General features: G+C 40.4%; 1 protein-coding gene across 1 annotated transcript in view; it reads left to right on the top strand.

Moving 5' to 3' along the window:
- JAG1 (jagged canonical Notch ligand 1) overlaps window positions 1-7,852 on the top strand; it is a 42,215-nt gene extending 34,363 nt beyond the window's left edge. Inside the window, exons 16-26 of the mRNA XM_043989478.1 lie at window positions 242-355; window positions 472-585; window positions 766-882; window positions 1,390-1,417; window positions 1,577-1,662; window positions 2,291-2,404; window positions 2,949-3,058; window positions 3,149-3,385; window positions 3,853-3,984; window positions 4,193-4,343; window positions 5,829-7,852. Of these exons, the coding sequence (XP_043845413.1) occupies window positions 242-355; window positions 472-585; window positions 766-882; window positions 1,390-1,417; window positions 1,577-1,662; window positions 2,291-2,404; window positions 2,949-3,058; window positions 3,149-3,385; window positions 3,853-3,984; window positions 4,193-4,343; window positions 5,829-6,286 (1,661 nt within the window). The 3' untranslated portion in view covers window positions 6,287-7,852. The remainder of the gene's footprint in view (window positions 1-241; window positions 356-471; window positions 586-765; window positions 883-1,389; window positions 1,418-1,576; window positions 1,663-2,290; window positions 2,405-2,948; window positions 3,059-3,148; window positions 3,386-3,852; window positions 3,985-4,192; window positions 4,344-5,828) is intronic.
- The last annotated feature ends 5,373 nt before the right edge of the window (window positions 7,853-13,225 follow it).

A 13,225-nucleotide genomic window follows, 5' to 3' on the forward strand; every position in this document is an offset into this window, starting at 1 on the left:
TTGACACTACAGAGAAATATCTACTGATTTATTCATTGAATTAAAGGTAAAGATGATGGGGGAGTACTGTGCAGAGCAGAATATAGCTAGGTCTAGCTGACATGGGGAAGTTAATCCACCTCAAAGACTTGGGGTCAGTCTGTTGTTCTAATGTGCATAGAGATAAGGCCATATTGGCTCTTAAATCTTACTGTTTGGGGGCAAACATTTTTTCAGCTTGATTTCTTTCATTTAATCATAGATATTAATGACTGCAGTAAAAATCCTTGCCACAATGGAGGCACATGCCGAGACTTGGTCAATGACTTTTACTGTGAATGCAAAAATGGGTGGAAAGGAAAGACCTGCCACTCCCGTAAGTTGAAGCTTTCCCCCAAACAAGTTGAACTTCTTGTAGTGAGTTATTTGAGCTTGCTAAATCCTATGAAGAAGGCCATGGGGTAGGTCTCACTCTGAACTGCTTCTTCTTAGGTGACAGCCAGTGTGATGAAGCAACCTGTAATAATGGTGGGACATGCTACGATGAAGTGGATTCTTTCAAGTGCATGTGTCCTGCAGGCTGGGAAGGGGCCACATGTAACATAGGTAACTTTCTTCAGTGGGCAAATAGCCTTGGAGGGGGAGGGGGAGGGGGAGAGAGAGCGCATGAGAGAGCGAGCACACGCGTTCGAGGTCACATGGGCGTGTGTGTCCCTGTGTGTATCCCTCCCCTTGTTTGGACCCACTTTAAAGCACAGTGGTATTTTTTTCTTTTTTTTCTTATAGCTAGAAACAGTAGCTGTTTGCCCAGCCCTTGTCACAATGGTGGTACCTGCGTGGTCAATGGAGACTCCTTTACTTGTGTTTGCAAAGAAGGTTGGGAAGGACCCATTTGTACCCAAAGTAAGTCTTTTCCCTTGAACTCTCCTAAGTGTTGCCTGATGAGAACATTGGCTCCTCTTGTCACCCTCTGAGAGGCTAAATTGAAACCAGAAGGGAGAGCCATTTGAAGTCTGCTTTAGTATCACCTGAATCTCTTTGTTTTAATGACTTTCTATGATAGAGTCTTGACCTGGGCATGAGAAAGTTACAAATGAGATAAGTGGAGACAGATGTTGTCCTTCTTTTCCGGCGTTCTTTGTATGCCAGTGGCTGTCTGCTTCCATTCATTTCTTCTCAGTCTTTTCTTTACAAGATTCTCTTCCTGCGTCCAGTGTCCCACAGTAAATTCAACAGAATGTTGGAGTGGAGACCTGGATTTAATTTAGTAGAAGATTGAAGCATATTTTGTTAATGTTAACTACACTGTGTCACTTGGGCATAACAAATAAATCTCAGTTCTTTCCCAGTGATAGAGGAGTGTTGCTATCATTGACTTCCGTATTAAAGAGTGACTTTTTTTTTCCCCAGACACTAATGACTGCAGTCCTCATCCTTGGTAAGCATATACGATCATCTACTTTTATTCCCCTTCCCCCAAAAAACTGTTGTATTTATTACATGCACTGTGTACAGGCAGATAATCTAGTCATGACCAGATACAGTTATGGATTTCTGTGATTTGAAATTGAGACATCTTTTTTTTTTTTCTTCTTAGTTATAACAGTGGAACTTGTGTGGATGGAGACAACTGGTACCGATGTGAATGTGCCCCAGGGTTCGCTGGGCCGGACTGCAGAATAAGTAAGTAACAATTCTTGGTGATGTGTGTGTGTGTGTGTGTGTGTGTGTGTGTGTGTGTATCCATCTCCTTTTTCTTTCTTTCCTTCTTTAGTGAGAATTTTCCTCTCCTTCAAGAAAAGTCGAGGTCAAGGTTCCCTTCAAAATAACATTGACATATAAAATCATGTATATAATGACCTCCTGCCTCCAGCTAGGATTAACATGCCCTTCAACCTGATCCTCTTCCCAGTTAGCATTAGTTTCATGTGCTGCTTGATATTCAAGAGGAAAGAATGCCACCTAAACTATTTTGGTCAATTAATCCACATTGAAACCCTGAGGTAGTATGTACACTCCCTTGTAATTAATATTAACTATAGTTAAAAGGACACTGACTTTGATAATGACCATGAAAATGGAATTTTGCTTCCTAGCATTAAGAACTTTGAAACGGCATTAGATAAAGATGGATTGTATTTGTTTTAACCTGTATAAAATGTACAGCCAGAAAGCACTGATGTGTGTGTGTGTGTGTGTGTGTGTGTGTGTGTGTGTGCGCGCGCGCGCGCGCGCTTGTGCTCGCCAGTCAATCTGGCAGTGTTGCGATGTGTGAGACTAACTATCGAACCTCCACCCCAAATTCTCTTAGATATCAATGAATGCCAGTCTTCCCCTTGTGCTTTTGGAGCTACATGTGTCGATGAAATCAATGGCTATCGGTGCATCTGCCCACCTGGTCACAGTGGCCCCAAATGCCAAGAAGGTATGCTTCATCATATTCCACACTCAGTTTGCATGGAGAAAGGAGGGTACCACCAATCAGTAAGCATTTATTACATGCCTGCTATGTGCAGATACAAAGACAAAAATAAAAACACTACCTGCCCTGAAGGAGCTTGCATCCTAGAAAGGAATGACATCATGTGCACATATAAGTAAATAGAAAATAAAGGCAGACTATGTGGGGGACAGGAGCAGGCACTAACAGCTAAGGTGTTCGAGGGAAAAAAGGAAGAAATGCATTCCACTGTGAGGGAGAACAATATATACTATGTCCAGAAAGGTTGATTGGATTCATTCTCTAAATACCAAATAGAGGAGATTTGTATTTGATCCTAAAATAGTAGGGAGCCACTGGAATACTATTGGAACCATTTACCAATTAGTTTGCATTTGACTATGGGTGGGAGGGCTGCATTGGGAGACTGGAGGAGGACAATTGGGTTGCTAAAAATACACTGTGACTCTGACTGCTTACAATTATAGAACTGTAATTTACTCTAACACTTTCCCCCCCACCTTTTTAGTTACAGGAAGACCTTGTATTACTGCTGGGAGAGTGGTGCCAGATGGTGCTAAATGGGATGATGATTGTAATGCCTGTCAGTGTTTAAATGGAAAGGTTGCCTGCTCAAAGGTAGGAGGAAGAGAAACTGAGATTTGCATTTTCTGTGTCATCCATGGGGAGGGTGTGTTTTGTAAGCATTCTTTTGTTCTGTTTCTCTAGGTCTGGTGTGGCCCTAGACCTTGTCTGATACACGGCAAAGGTCACAATGAATGCCCTGCTGGGCAAAACTGTGTCCCCATCCAGGATGAGCAGTGCTTTGTACGACCCTGTACCGGAGTGGGTGAATGCCGCTCTTCAAATCCTCAGCCAGTGAAGACAAAATGTACCTCTGACTCCTATTACCAGGACAACTGTGCTAACATCACATTCACCTTTAACAAAGAGATGATGTCACCCGTACGTACTTTTTTATTCCATGAAAGTTGTTCATTTATTTTTCCAGTCTGGGCTCCCTATCTTGCCCAGTCTATCAGCCCAGAAACTTTGGCCTGCTCTGTTTCCTAACTGGACTGGTTCTACTCCCCTCGAGGCAGGCTGATGGTATGTTCCCCCCACCTCCAACTCATCATCCTGGCATCAGACTTAGTACCAATATCTGATCAGTGTAAGCCCTACCATAGCTCAGAACCCCTGAGCTCAAGCCTTCCAAAGACCTTCTGGGGCCCTCCCGAGTAGCAGAGATTACAGGCAGGCATTTGTTATTAAACCCAATTTATCCGGAGTTTAAGTAGTGGCCTGACATACAACTTCCATTCTTGTGGTGAAATAAGACTGGAGAATGCAAACTTGGTTTAAAGATAATTTAGCCATCTTTCTGGTCCATGAGTCATAAGGCTTTTCCTTTTTGTTTTGAATTATTATAGGGGCTTACCACTGAGCATATTTGCAGTGAACTGAGAAATCTGAATATTTTGAAAAATGTTTCAGCTGAATATTCTATCTACATCTCCTGTGAGCCCTCACCTTCGGCAAACAATGAAATCCATGTTGCCATTGTAAGTACTAGGTGGGATTGATTAAGCCTAATCATTTGATTTAATTGTTTAGAACTCCATGATCTAATTTACATAGCCCTCTGTACTTTTTGTTTTTTTTTTAAACACTTCTGCATATAGTGTGCTGGCAGCAATGATTTAAATATTCCCATAACACCCAGGTCTGACCCATTGTCTTGTTTTTGTTTGTTTGTTTGTTTTTTTCCAGTCTGCTGAAGATACCCGGGAAGATGGGAACCCTATCAAAGAAATAACAGACAAGATCATAGACCTTGTTAGTAAGCGTGATGGAAACAGTACCCTCATTGCTGCGGTTGCAGAAGTCAGAGTCCAAAGGCGACCCATGAAGAGCAAAACAGGTGGGGTTGAGAGTAAAATGCTAAAATGCTGGTTTTAATTTTTTTGTTGTTGTTGGTTTTTATTTTTGTTTTTCTGTTTTATTTTGTTTTGTTTTGTTTTTGCCCCATAATGAGGGTATTGAGAGCAGTCCATTTTGCCTTGGAGTCCTAGAGCCATAGATCTGGAAGGACCCTTAGAAATCAGCTCAAGGGGGCAGCTAGGTGGTGCAGTAGATAAAGTACCGGCCCTGGATTCAGGAGGACCTGAGTTCAAATGTGACCTCAGACACTTGACACTTCCTAGCTGTGTGACCTTGGGCAAGTCACTTAACCCTCACCGCTCCACCAAAAAAAAAATAAATAAATAAAAAGTAATTTAAAAAAAGAAATCAGCTCAAGGATGTTAAATGTCTAATCCATCATCACCTGGCCACACACTTTCACTTTACTGACACAAGTCCTCATTCTCCTTTAGGAAGACAGGCAAATAGGAGGCTGAAGGGATTTTGACAGACATTTTACGGTAATAGATTAAAAATAAGTAAGCATTTTTATATAGTTGGTCCTTAGCACCTTTCATCAGAGTGGGGCAATGTTGCCATTGCTGTTTGGAGGCTCCCTTGCCATCCTCCCAAGGTTCTGTTGTTTTGAATCTAATCAGACCAGAGTGTATTAAATACCTGCCATACATAAGAAATTATGTCTACAAAGATAAAATGAAAAATATCTGACCTCCAGGAGCTTGCTTGTCTTTGTTGGACGTGTGATGGGACATGCTTCTTTGGGGAAGCCACACTATGTGTATTTAGTGCTATAGGCTTGGATTGAATTTCTGTAGACCAGTGGTATCAAACTCAAAGAGAAATGGGGGCCAACCATATAAGCATCCCTGCAGGCTGCGTATTGAGTTATAAAACCACCACCGTTTGTATATTTCTTTTTTTATTAATACCTCAGCACATTAGAATCGGGAGCTCCTTTTTAATCTGTCTGGTTCAGGCTGCACTTTGGAGTGTTGTGGACCGTGTGTCTGACACCTGCTATAGACCACATGCTTCCACTAGAAGAGGGTCTTTTTATTGGGGGTGTAAGGGATTCTTTTGTTCTATTGGTCTGGTTTAGGATCTCCTCTGTCTCATACTAGCAAGGACCTAAGTAACCATGCTTAAAGGGGCTTGGGATTGAGGGATCCAAACTAGGGTTTGTCCCTGCCAGAGGAATCTTCGAACTCCTAATAAGACTCCTTGAGAAAGCAGCATGAGGAAGCCTGTGTGGCTGCGGCCCATCTTGGCCCTCTCCTGGGAACAGAAACCCTACAGTCTCCAGGGCTCTCAATCCCGCACCTGTTGAACAAGCAGTGAATTGGCTTAATTTGCAATTGTGGAAAAAAAAAAGGGACCCATCCCTATGGCTTTCATTTCAGGTACCGTGTGTATGGGAAAACTAATGAAGCCCTTTTTAACTATTATTATTTGGAGGGTAATTGGTTTTGTGCCTGTCTTGCAGATTTCCTGGTTCCATTACTGAGCTCTGTCTTAACGGTGGCTTGGATCTGTTGCTTGGTAACAGCCTTTTACTGGTGCTTCCGGAAACGTCGAAAGCCAAGCAGCCACACACACACAGCCTCTGATGACAACACCACCAACAACGTGCGAGAGCAGCTGAACCAAATCAAAAACCCCATTGAGAAGCACGGAGCCAACACAGTCCCTATCAAAGATTATGAAAACAAAAACTCCAAAATTGCCAAAATAAGGACACACAATTCTGAAGTAGAAGAGGATGACATGGACAAACACCAGCAGAAGCCCCGGTTTGCCAAGCAACCAGCTTACACACTAGTAGACAGAGATGAAAAACCACCCAACAGCACCCCAACAAAACACCCAAATTGGACAAACAAACAAGATAACAGAGACTTAGAAAGTGCCCAAAGCCTAAATCGGATGGAATACATTGTATAGCAGACAGTGGGTGCTGCCATGCAGAGGGCTGCCTTTAAATATCATTAAGGGCACTCTTGAGTTTGTAGGTCTTTAAACTGTTGTGTAATATTTGAGTCTAAGGCTGTTATTTACTTAGAATCCCTGTGTTAATTTAAGTTTTGACAAGCTGGCTTACACTGGCAATGATAGTTGCTGTGGTTGGCTGGAATACCAAATGTGGCTGCATTTCACATCTATGCAAAACTAGTCAAAAATACCCGAATGTAAATTCCACTGCAGCTGATCCATCCCAGAAAGGTTTCCTCAGATATCACAGAGCCTTGTTAGGTCTCCTTTAGCTTCCATTTTTGCCAGGTGTCCCAACTTTATTGCGGTCTTAGATGAATACATTTTATTTATATTTATTGAATCTTTTTTTGAGTTTTTTTGTATATTGGTTTTATGGTGACGTACAACTAGTTCTGTATTTGAAAGTGCCTTTGCAGCTCAGAACCACAGCAACTATCACAAATGTTTATTATTTATTTTTTTTTATTGTATTTTTGTTGGGGGAGGGGGGAAATCGATGTCAGCAGTTGCTGGTAAAATGAAGAATTTAAAGAGGAAAAATGTGTCAAAAGTAGAAGTTTGTATAGTTATGTAAATAATTCTTTTTTATTAATCACTGTGTATATTTGATTTATTAACTTAATAATCAAGAGCCTTAATATCATTCCTTTTTATTTATATGTATGTGTTTAGAGTTTGAAGGTTTTTGATAGCTTTGTAAGTATAATGGCTTTATTTTTTTTTTTGAGCTTATTTACTTGTTACATGTTGCCTATAAGCCAAAATTAAGGTGTTCTAAAAATAGTTTATTTTAAACAATAGGATGGGCTCTCATGCCCTGATGCTGGGTTTGGATTTTGTTTTGTTTTGTTTTGTTTTTTGTTTTTTTGTTTTTGTACAATGTCAAATGTTTGAAACACCTATAATATCACTTTAAGACTCTTGTAAGTACTGACTGAGGCAGTTTAGAGAATTAGACTAGAACAGGTTTGTGTTTCGTTATGTTTTGTTTGCTGCTTTAGACTTGAAAAGAAAAGAGGCAGATAATCTGCTCCAAAGCAGTTCAAGGGAACAAACTGAGAGCTATGATGTCCCATAGCTGAAATGTGAGTGGTTGCATATAACAAAAAAAAAAAAAAAATCAAATTTAGCATGAAGTTGGAAGCACAGCAATCTTATTTTGTAAATTCTGATTTTTTTTCACCATGAATATGTAATACTGAACCACTTGTAGATTTGATTTTTTTTTTTTGTAATCTACTGCATTTAGGGAGTATTCGAATAAGCTAGTTGAATACTTGAACAGTAGAATGTCCAGTAAGATCACTGTTTAGATTTGCCATAGATTACACTGCCCGCCTTAACAAGTGAGGAGATCAAAGTGCTATTACAACATGTAAGATCGAAAAGGCTTATAAACAGAGTAATCTCATTGGTTAACCATTGAGATCATGAAGATACCTTGTATTGTGCTATGAGTGTTATATGAACATGAAAATGCATCTTTGATGTGTTGTTCCTGGCAATAAATTTTGAAAAAGTAATATTTATTAAATTTTTTGTATGAAAACATGGAACGGTGTGGAGTTTGAACTTCCTGATGCTCAATCCCCAGTCTTCTGTGGGCCTTTGCCATCCCCTGTAGAATCTCTTCTGGTTACTTTCTTGAAGTAGCCTGGCATCCTTGGCAGAAAGGAAGTAAGAGAGCCATTGCAAGTAAATCATTTCCTTCCTTGAAAAGACTCTCCACTACAAATTTAAGCTCATTTGTTTTGGAAGCATGGTACTTGAGGACAACATTTTAGGCTGGATTTGAGAGACCCATTTCTGATCCTCTCCCATAGATATAGAGTTGAAAAGGACCCTTGAGGTCACCTAGTTCAACCCCCTCATTTTACAAATGAGACTTGACCCAGAAGTTTAAAGTTTAAATGGTAGAGCTGGAATTCAAACCCAGGTCCTTCAATTAAATCTTAACACTCTTTCCATTGATGCCCCTATAAAGCCAAAATGGCTTATTTTGGCAAAAAGTGTGGACAATTCCAGAATAATCTCTACTGGGTTATTTGCCTAGACCATCCTAGTGAACTGCTTTGTGAGACATGTCTGCTCCAGCAAAAAACAAAAAAAACCTTTCAAAGTAAGCTGGATTGGTAAAATTGATAGGGTGGGGTAGGGGGGAAATCTTAATTCATTTCTAGTTACTTGGATTAATAGTAATGCTATTTTATTATAGACCACACCTTAGTAAATGTTTCCAACTTGGTGGGACTTAAGCCTCCAGGGATATTTCCTAAGAACAGAGGAAATAGTTGTTACAAGCTCCTGTATACCCAGCCAATCTACTTGCCTTGTACCAAGAAGTGAACAGGCACTTCTTGTGGTATCTTTGCAAAGCCTAGCATTCAGTGGGCTTGGAGTTGTGGTAATTTGGCTCCTGGCCCTTGATGTGGCCCAGAGGTCACAGTGGTTTCCACTTGCTAGGAAAGGGCTGCCCAGAATGGATTAAGCTGCTCCTTCTCTGGGCCAAAAGCCAAAGGACTGCCCCTGCTATGTGCAGAATGAGGGGAGAACTGTTGGCATCTACCCTGCTCCCCCATCAGTGGTCAGAGATGGGAATAGAAGGTGAACTGAGATGTCAGCATCCAGGCCTATAAATGGTTTCTGAACCTCCTCCCAACAGCTGTTCCCAACAAAGGTAAGTCACTTTTCTTTTGTGCCTGGAGACTCGTTGACTATGGAGATATGAAAGCTTGAGGTGAATGAGTTTCTCTGTCTCCCTCTTTGCTGTTCGCCTTTTGCTTGTGTTGACTTAAACTTCTCAGGACTCTTATTCAAGGGGAAATTGGCATCCCTCTTGAATTTCTACACCCCCTTCATTGAGATCAATACTTGGCACATGAGGACAAAACCTCAGAATCAAACAAAAACATTTATTTAGCACCTACTGTGTGCTGGGTAGTGGAGACATAAATACAAAGAATGCAACAAGTCCTGCCTTATTAGGAAAATCTTTTTTCCTCTTTTGGCAAAATAATTGCATTTAATGTGAAAAGAGCAAGAGTAGCCAGGCAAACGTTCTAGGCTTGCCCAGGGTCATACCTAGCATTTTGTTGGGATCAGTGTATGGGGCTTAAAGTTAGAAAGATGGTGTTAGAAATGACAAGATGTGTTTCAGCTTGTAAGGAAGGGAAACATGAGCAGCAAGCACTATACATATTCACATGTGATCTCTCTGCCTTAATGAAGCAATATAGATTTGTCATTTTGTTTTCCATTCAGACAGCTGGGTTTCTGGAAGGTGGGGTCTGGTAGGAGGGGTCTGGTAGGAGGGAGCTTGTTTTCCCACTGTCAAAGCACACCTAATGAGGGAGAAAGTCTGGTTGTGCAGTGACAAATGTTTCTTGGGCAGTTGCCAGTGCTTTGACCAAAAAAAAAAAAAATCTATTTTGCTTAATGAGCCACAATGATTCCTTATTGCCACATTCGAAAAAGTAAAATTGGTCCTTGAAGGAAATGGTTTTCTGAAGTGTACATTAGCCGTACTTGGTAAATCGGCCTAAGAACTGTCTTTTCTGAAGTTCTCTGGGGCTTTCTCTAAGGGGTAAATCAGGCTAATCTCTAAGCTCATAGGCAGTACCCTGATTTCAGTCTTCCTCCCCCTTTTCTCTGTAGAAGTTCACAGAAAAGGGATTAGGAAATATGTCCCTGGATGTTCTGGGATTGGAATAGTGAGTGGTTAAGAAGTAACGTGGTACCTTTTTTTGTTCCCCATTTAAAAACAAAAAACAAAAAACAAAAAAACCTGAACACAACTGCATTACAAGGGAGCACCCTAGCAGAAAGAGATTTGAAAAACACAGTCATTTTGGTAACTTTGACTATAATTGGTTTCCTTTGTAATTCTTTGTATTTTATTTTAAGCACCTTAAAAGTCTTTCTCTGAGAAGGGATCTTCAGTTTCACCACACTGATGAAGGGATCCATGCCACAAATCAGTTAAGAACTCCTGATGTCCATAGATAGGCTTGGTAATTCCATAATATCAGAGGATGATGGGATTCCAGGAAAAGCCATGTGAAGTGCTCATGTTAAGTCGTGGGAAACTTGTTCTAGAACTGTCCTTAAACTGACAATAAATACACACATATATGTACACACACATACACATACATACATACATATTTATGTGGGAGAGGGAGGTATTAGGGGCAGGTTGTTATCTCCTATGTTTAAAAACTTTCAGCCATAGGTTACCTGAAAAGCAAGTGTGTATAGGGTTGGTAGAGGTAGTAAGATCCTTTTAAATTCAAAGCACCATATAAAAAAAGCAGGTCATCTCAACTGAACCAGGGTGACCCATCTGGAAGATTGGCAGTGTTTGTCATTTTTCAAAAGTGTAGGAGGCATGAATTCCAAGCTAAGGGTTGATTTGAAATAGGGTAAAGGGGATGAAGAACAGCCTTTAGTCCCGAGAATGTGAAAGTTCACAGGGATAAAAGGGTTAGTTAGTGGGAGACTGGGTGTTTCTGGTTGTCTTTTGAGTTTAGAGATTGCTGAGCACAATGTGTTAGATTTTGCATTAGAGAGCCTGTCCCAGATCTGTCATTTACTCCTTGTGATCCTTGGTAAATCATGTAAACATTCCATTGATCCATTTGCAGTGAGAAGGTTGGACCAGAAACTCTCTATGGTCCCTTCCAGGTATAAATCCTACTGCCAGCACATAAGTGTTTCAATGTTTTTCGGTGAGAACCTATCTGGGAAAGATGTAAACCAATAGGGAAATATTTCATAAATGAGGTTAGGATAAAAAGCACAGGGTTCTAAACCCAAATCCCATCCTTTTTTTTTTTTTTTTTTTTGGTGAGGCAGTTGGGGTTAAGTGACTTGCCCAAGGTCACATAGCTAATAAGTGTTAAGCATCTGAGGCCGGAATTGAACTCAGGACCTCCTGAATCCAGGGCCAGTGCTCTATGCACTGTGCCACCTAGCTGCCCCTTCCCATCCTTCTTATGAGGAAGAATTTTGGTGTATCTTAAAGCCTAAAAGGCCCTTTAGAGATCAATTATTAAGGAGATGGCTAGTGAACATTTACAAAATGCAGTAGTAAATGCATAGTTTAACTAAAAATAGTCACATCAGACTGAATCCGGATCCTTTTTGGACAAACTTTTTAAGACTAGTAGATTGGGAAACCCAGCAGATTATTGTTTGCTTTGATGTCGTCAAAGCACTTGACAGTTGGTCATGTTGTTGGGCAGCTAGGTAGCACAGTGGATGGAGTGCTGGGTCTGAAGTCAGGAAGCCTCCTCTTCATGAGTTCAAACCCAGCCTTAGACACATACTAGCTGTGTGACCCTGGGCAAGTCACTTAACCCTGTTTGCCTCAGTTTCCTCATCTGTAAAATGAGCTAGAGAAGGAAATGGCAAACCACTCTATTCTCTTTGACAAGAAAACCCTAAATGGGGTCACGAAGAATTGGACATTACTGAAAAGACTCAACAACAACAATAATATACTGTTCTTGTGGATGTGATAGTTTTGGCTAAAGAAGATAGTACTATTAGGTGGATTTGGAACTGGTTGAATGGTTGAACCTGAAAGAATAATCATTCATTGTTTTATTTCAATTTGCAATGTCTCTCGTTGACTGCCCCATGCTGCTTCACATTTTTATCAATCACATGGGATATATAATAGATAATATCCTAATATTCACAGATGAAACAAAATTAGGAAGCACCATTAAAAATCTGGGTGATGGGATCCTGAAAAGATCTGAGCTTTAAAATATTGGGCTTGATCTAAGAAGATGAAATTTCATTACTGGAAAGGTGAAGCCTTCCACTTACATTTTAGAAATCAACATCCAAGTAAAAGATGGTGGAAGGGCAATTTGTCTCAAAACAGATCTTAATGTTTTAGGAGATTGGGAGCTCATTTGGGCCAATAGCCAAAAAACAAATAGGATTTTAGGCTGCCTTGGGAAGCATAGAGTTCAGGGCCAGGCAAGAGATAAACACTGTACTTTGGCCACACCTGGAACATTGTGTTCAGATATGAGCATTACGTTTTTGGAAGAGATTTGGGGAGTGACAGAGCATCCATAGGAAGGCAATCAAGAAGTGGTAAATGGCTTCAAGTGCATGCTATGTGAGTACTAATTATGGAACTAAGGATGTTTAACTTGGAAAAGATTTAGGGAAAACATGATAACTGTCTTCAAATATCTGGAAGATCTGTTGTATGGAAAGATGATGCTTGTTACAGTTGGCTGTAGAGGGTTGAACTAGGAGCAATGGGTTGCAGAGAGGAAGTGTCAAACTTAGTTTGAGCAAAGACTTCCTAATGAGGTTAGTCCAAAGGGCAATGGAATGGCCCAGAAGGTAGCTGGCCCCCTCTATAACTGCAGGTCTTGAAGTAAAGACTTAGAATGACCAAGTCTCAGTTATGCTGGAGAAGGGATTTTCCATCAAGGGGACTCTGAGGTTCCTCTAAATTATGACATTCTAATGACCTAATTTAGTGATCTCATCCAAATACTTCATTTCCTAGATGAGGAAACTAAGGTCAAGAGGTTGTAGAGCAGGGTCACTTGACTAAGGAGGAATAGTCAGAACAGAACTCATGACTCCCAATATCCTTAAGTTCAACTGCCCTTTCCATTATGCTAGGCTTCCTTTCTCAGGAATAGTTTGTCAAATAAGAAGACCTACATAAGATTTTTCTGTCTTTATACTGACAACATTCTTCAGGGTTTTTTTTCAGCTTTTTTGTTTTATATTTTATTTTTTCTGTTACATGTAATAAAAACGAACACTTTAAAAAAATTTTTTTTAGTTCCAAATTCTTTCTCCTCCTCTTCCCTCCTCTCTCCCCCTCCTTGAGAAGACAAGCAATTTGAT

The sequence above is a fragment of the Dromiciops gliroides genome, chromosome 2, assembly GCF_019393635.1.
Source record: "Dromiciops gliroides isolate mDroGli1 chromosome 2, mDroGli1.pri, whole genome shotgun sequence".
Lineage (NCBI taxonomy): Eukaryota > Metazoa > Chordata > Mammalia > Microbiotheria > Microbiotheriidae > Dromiciops > Dromiciops gliroides.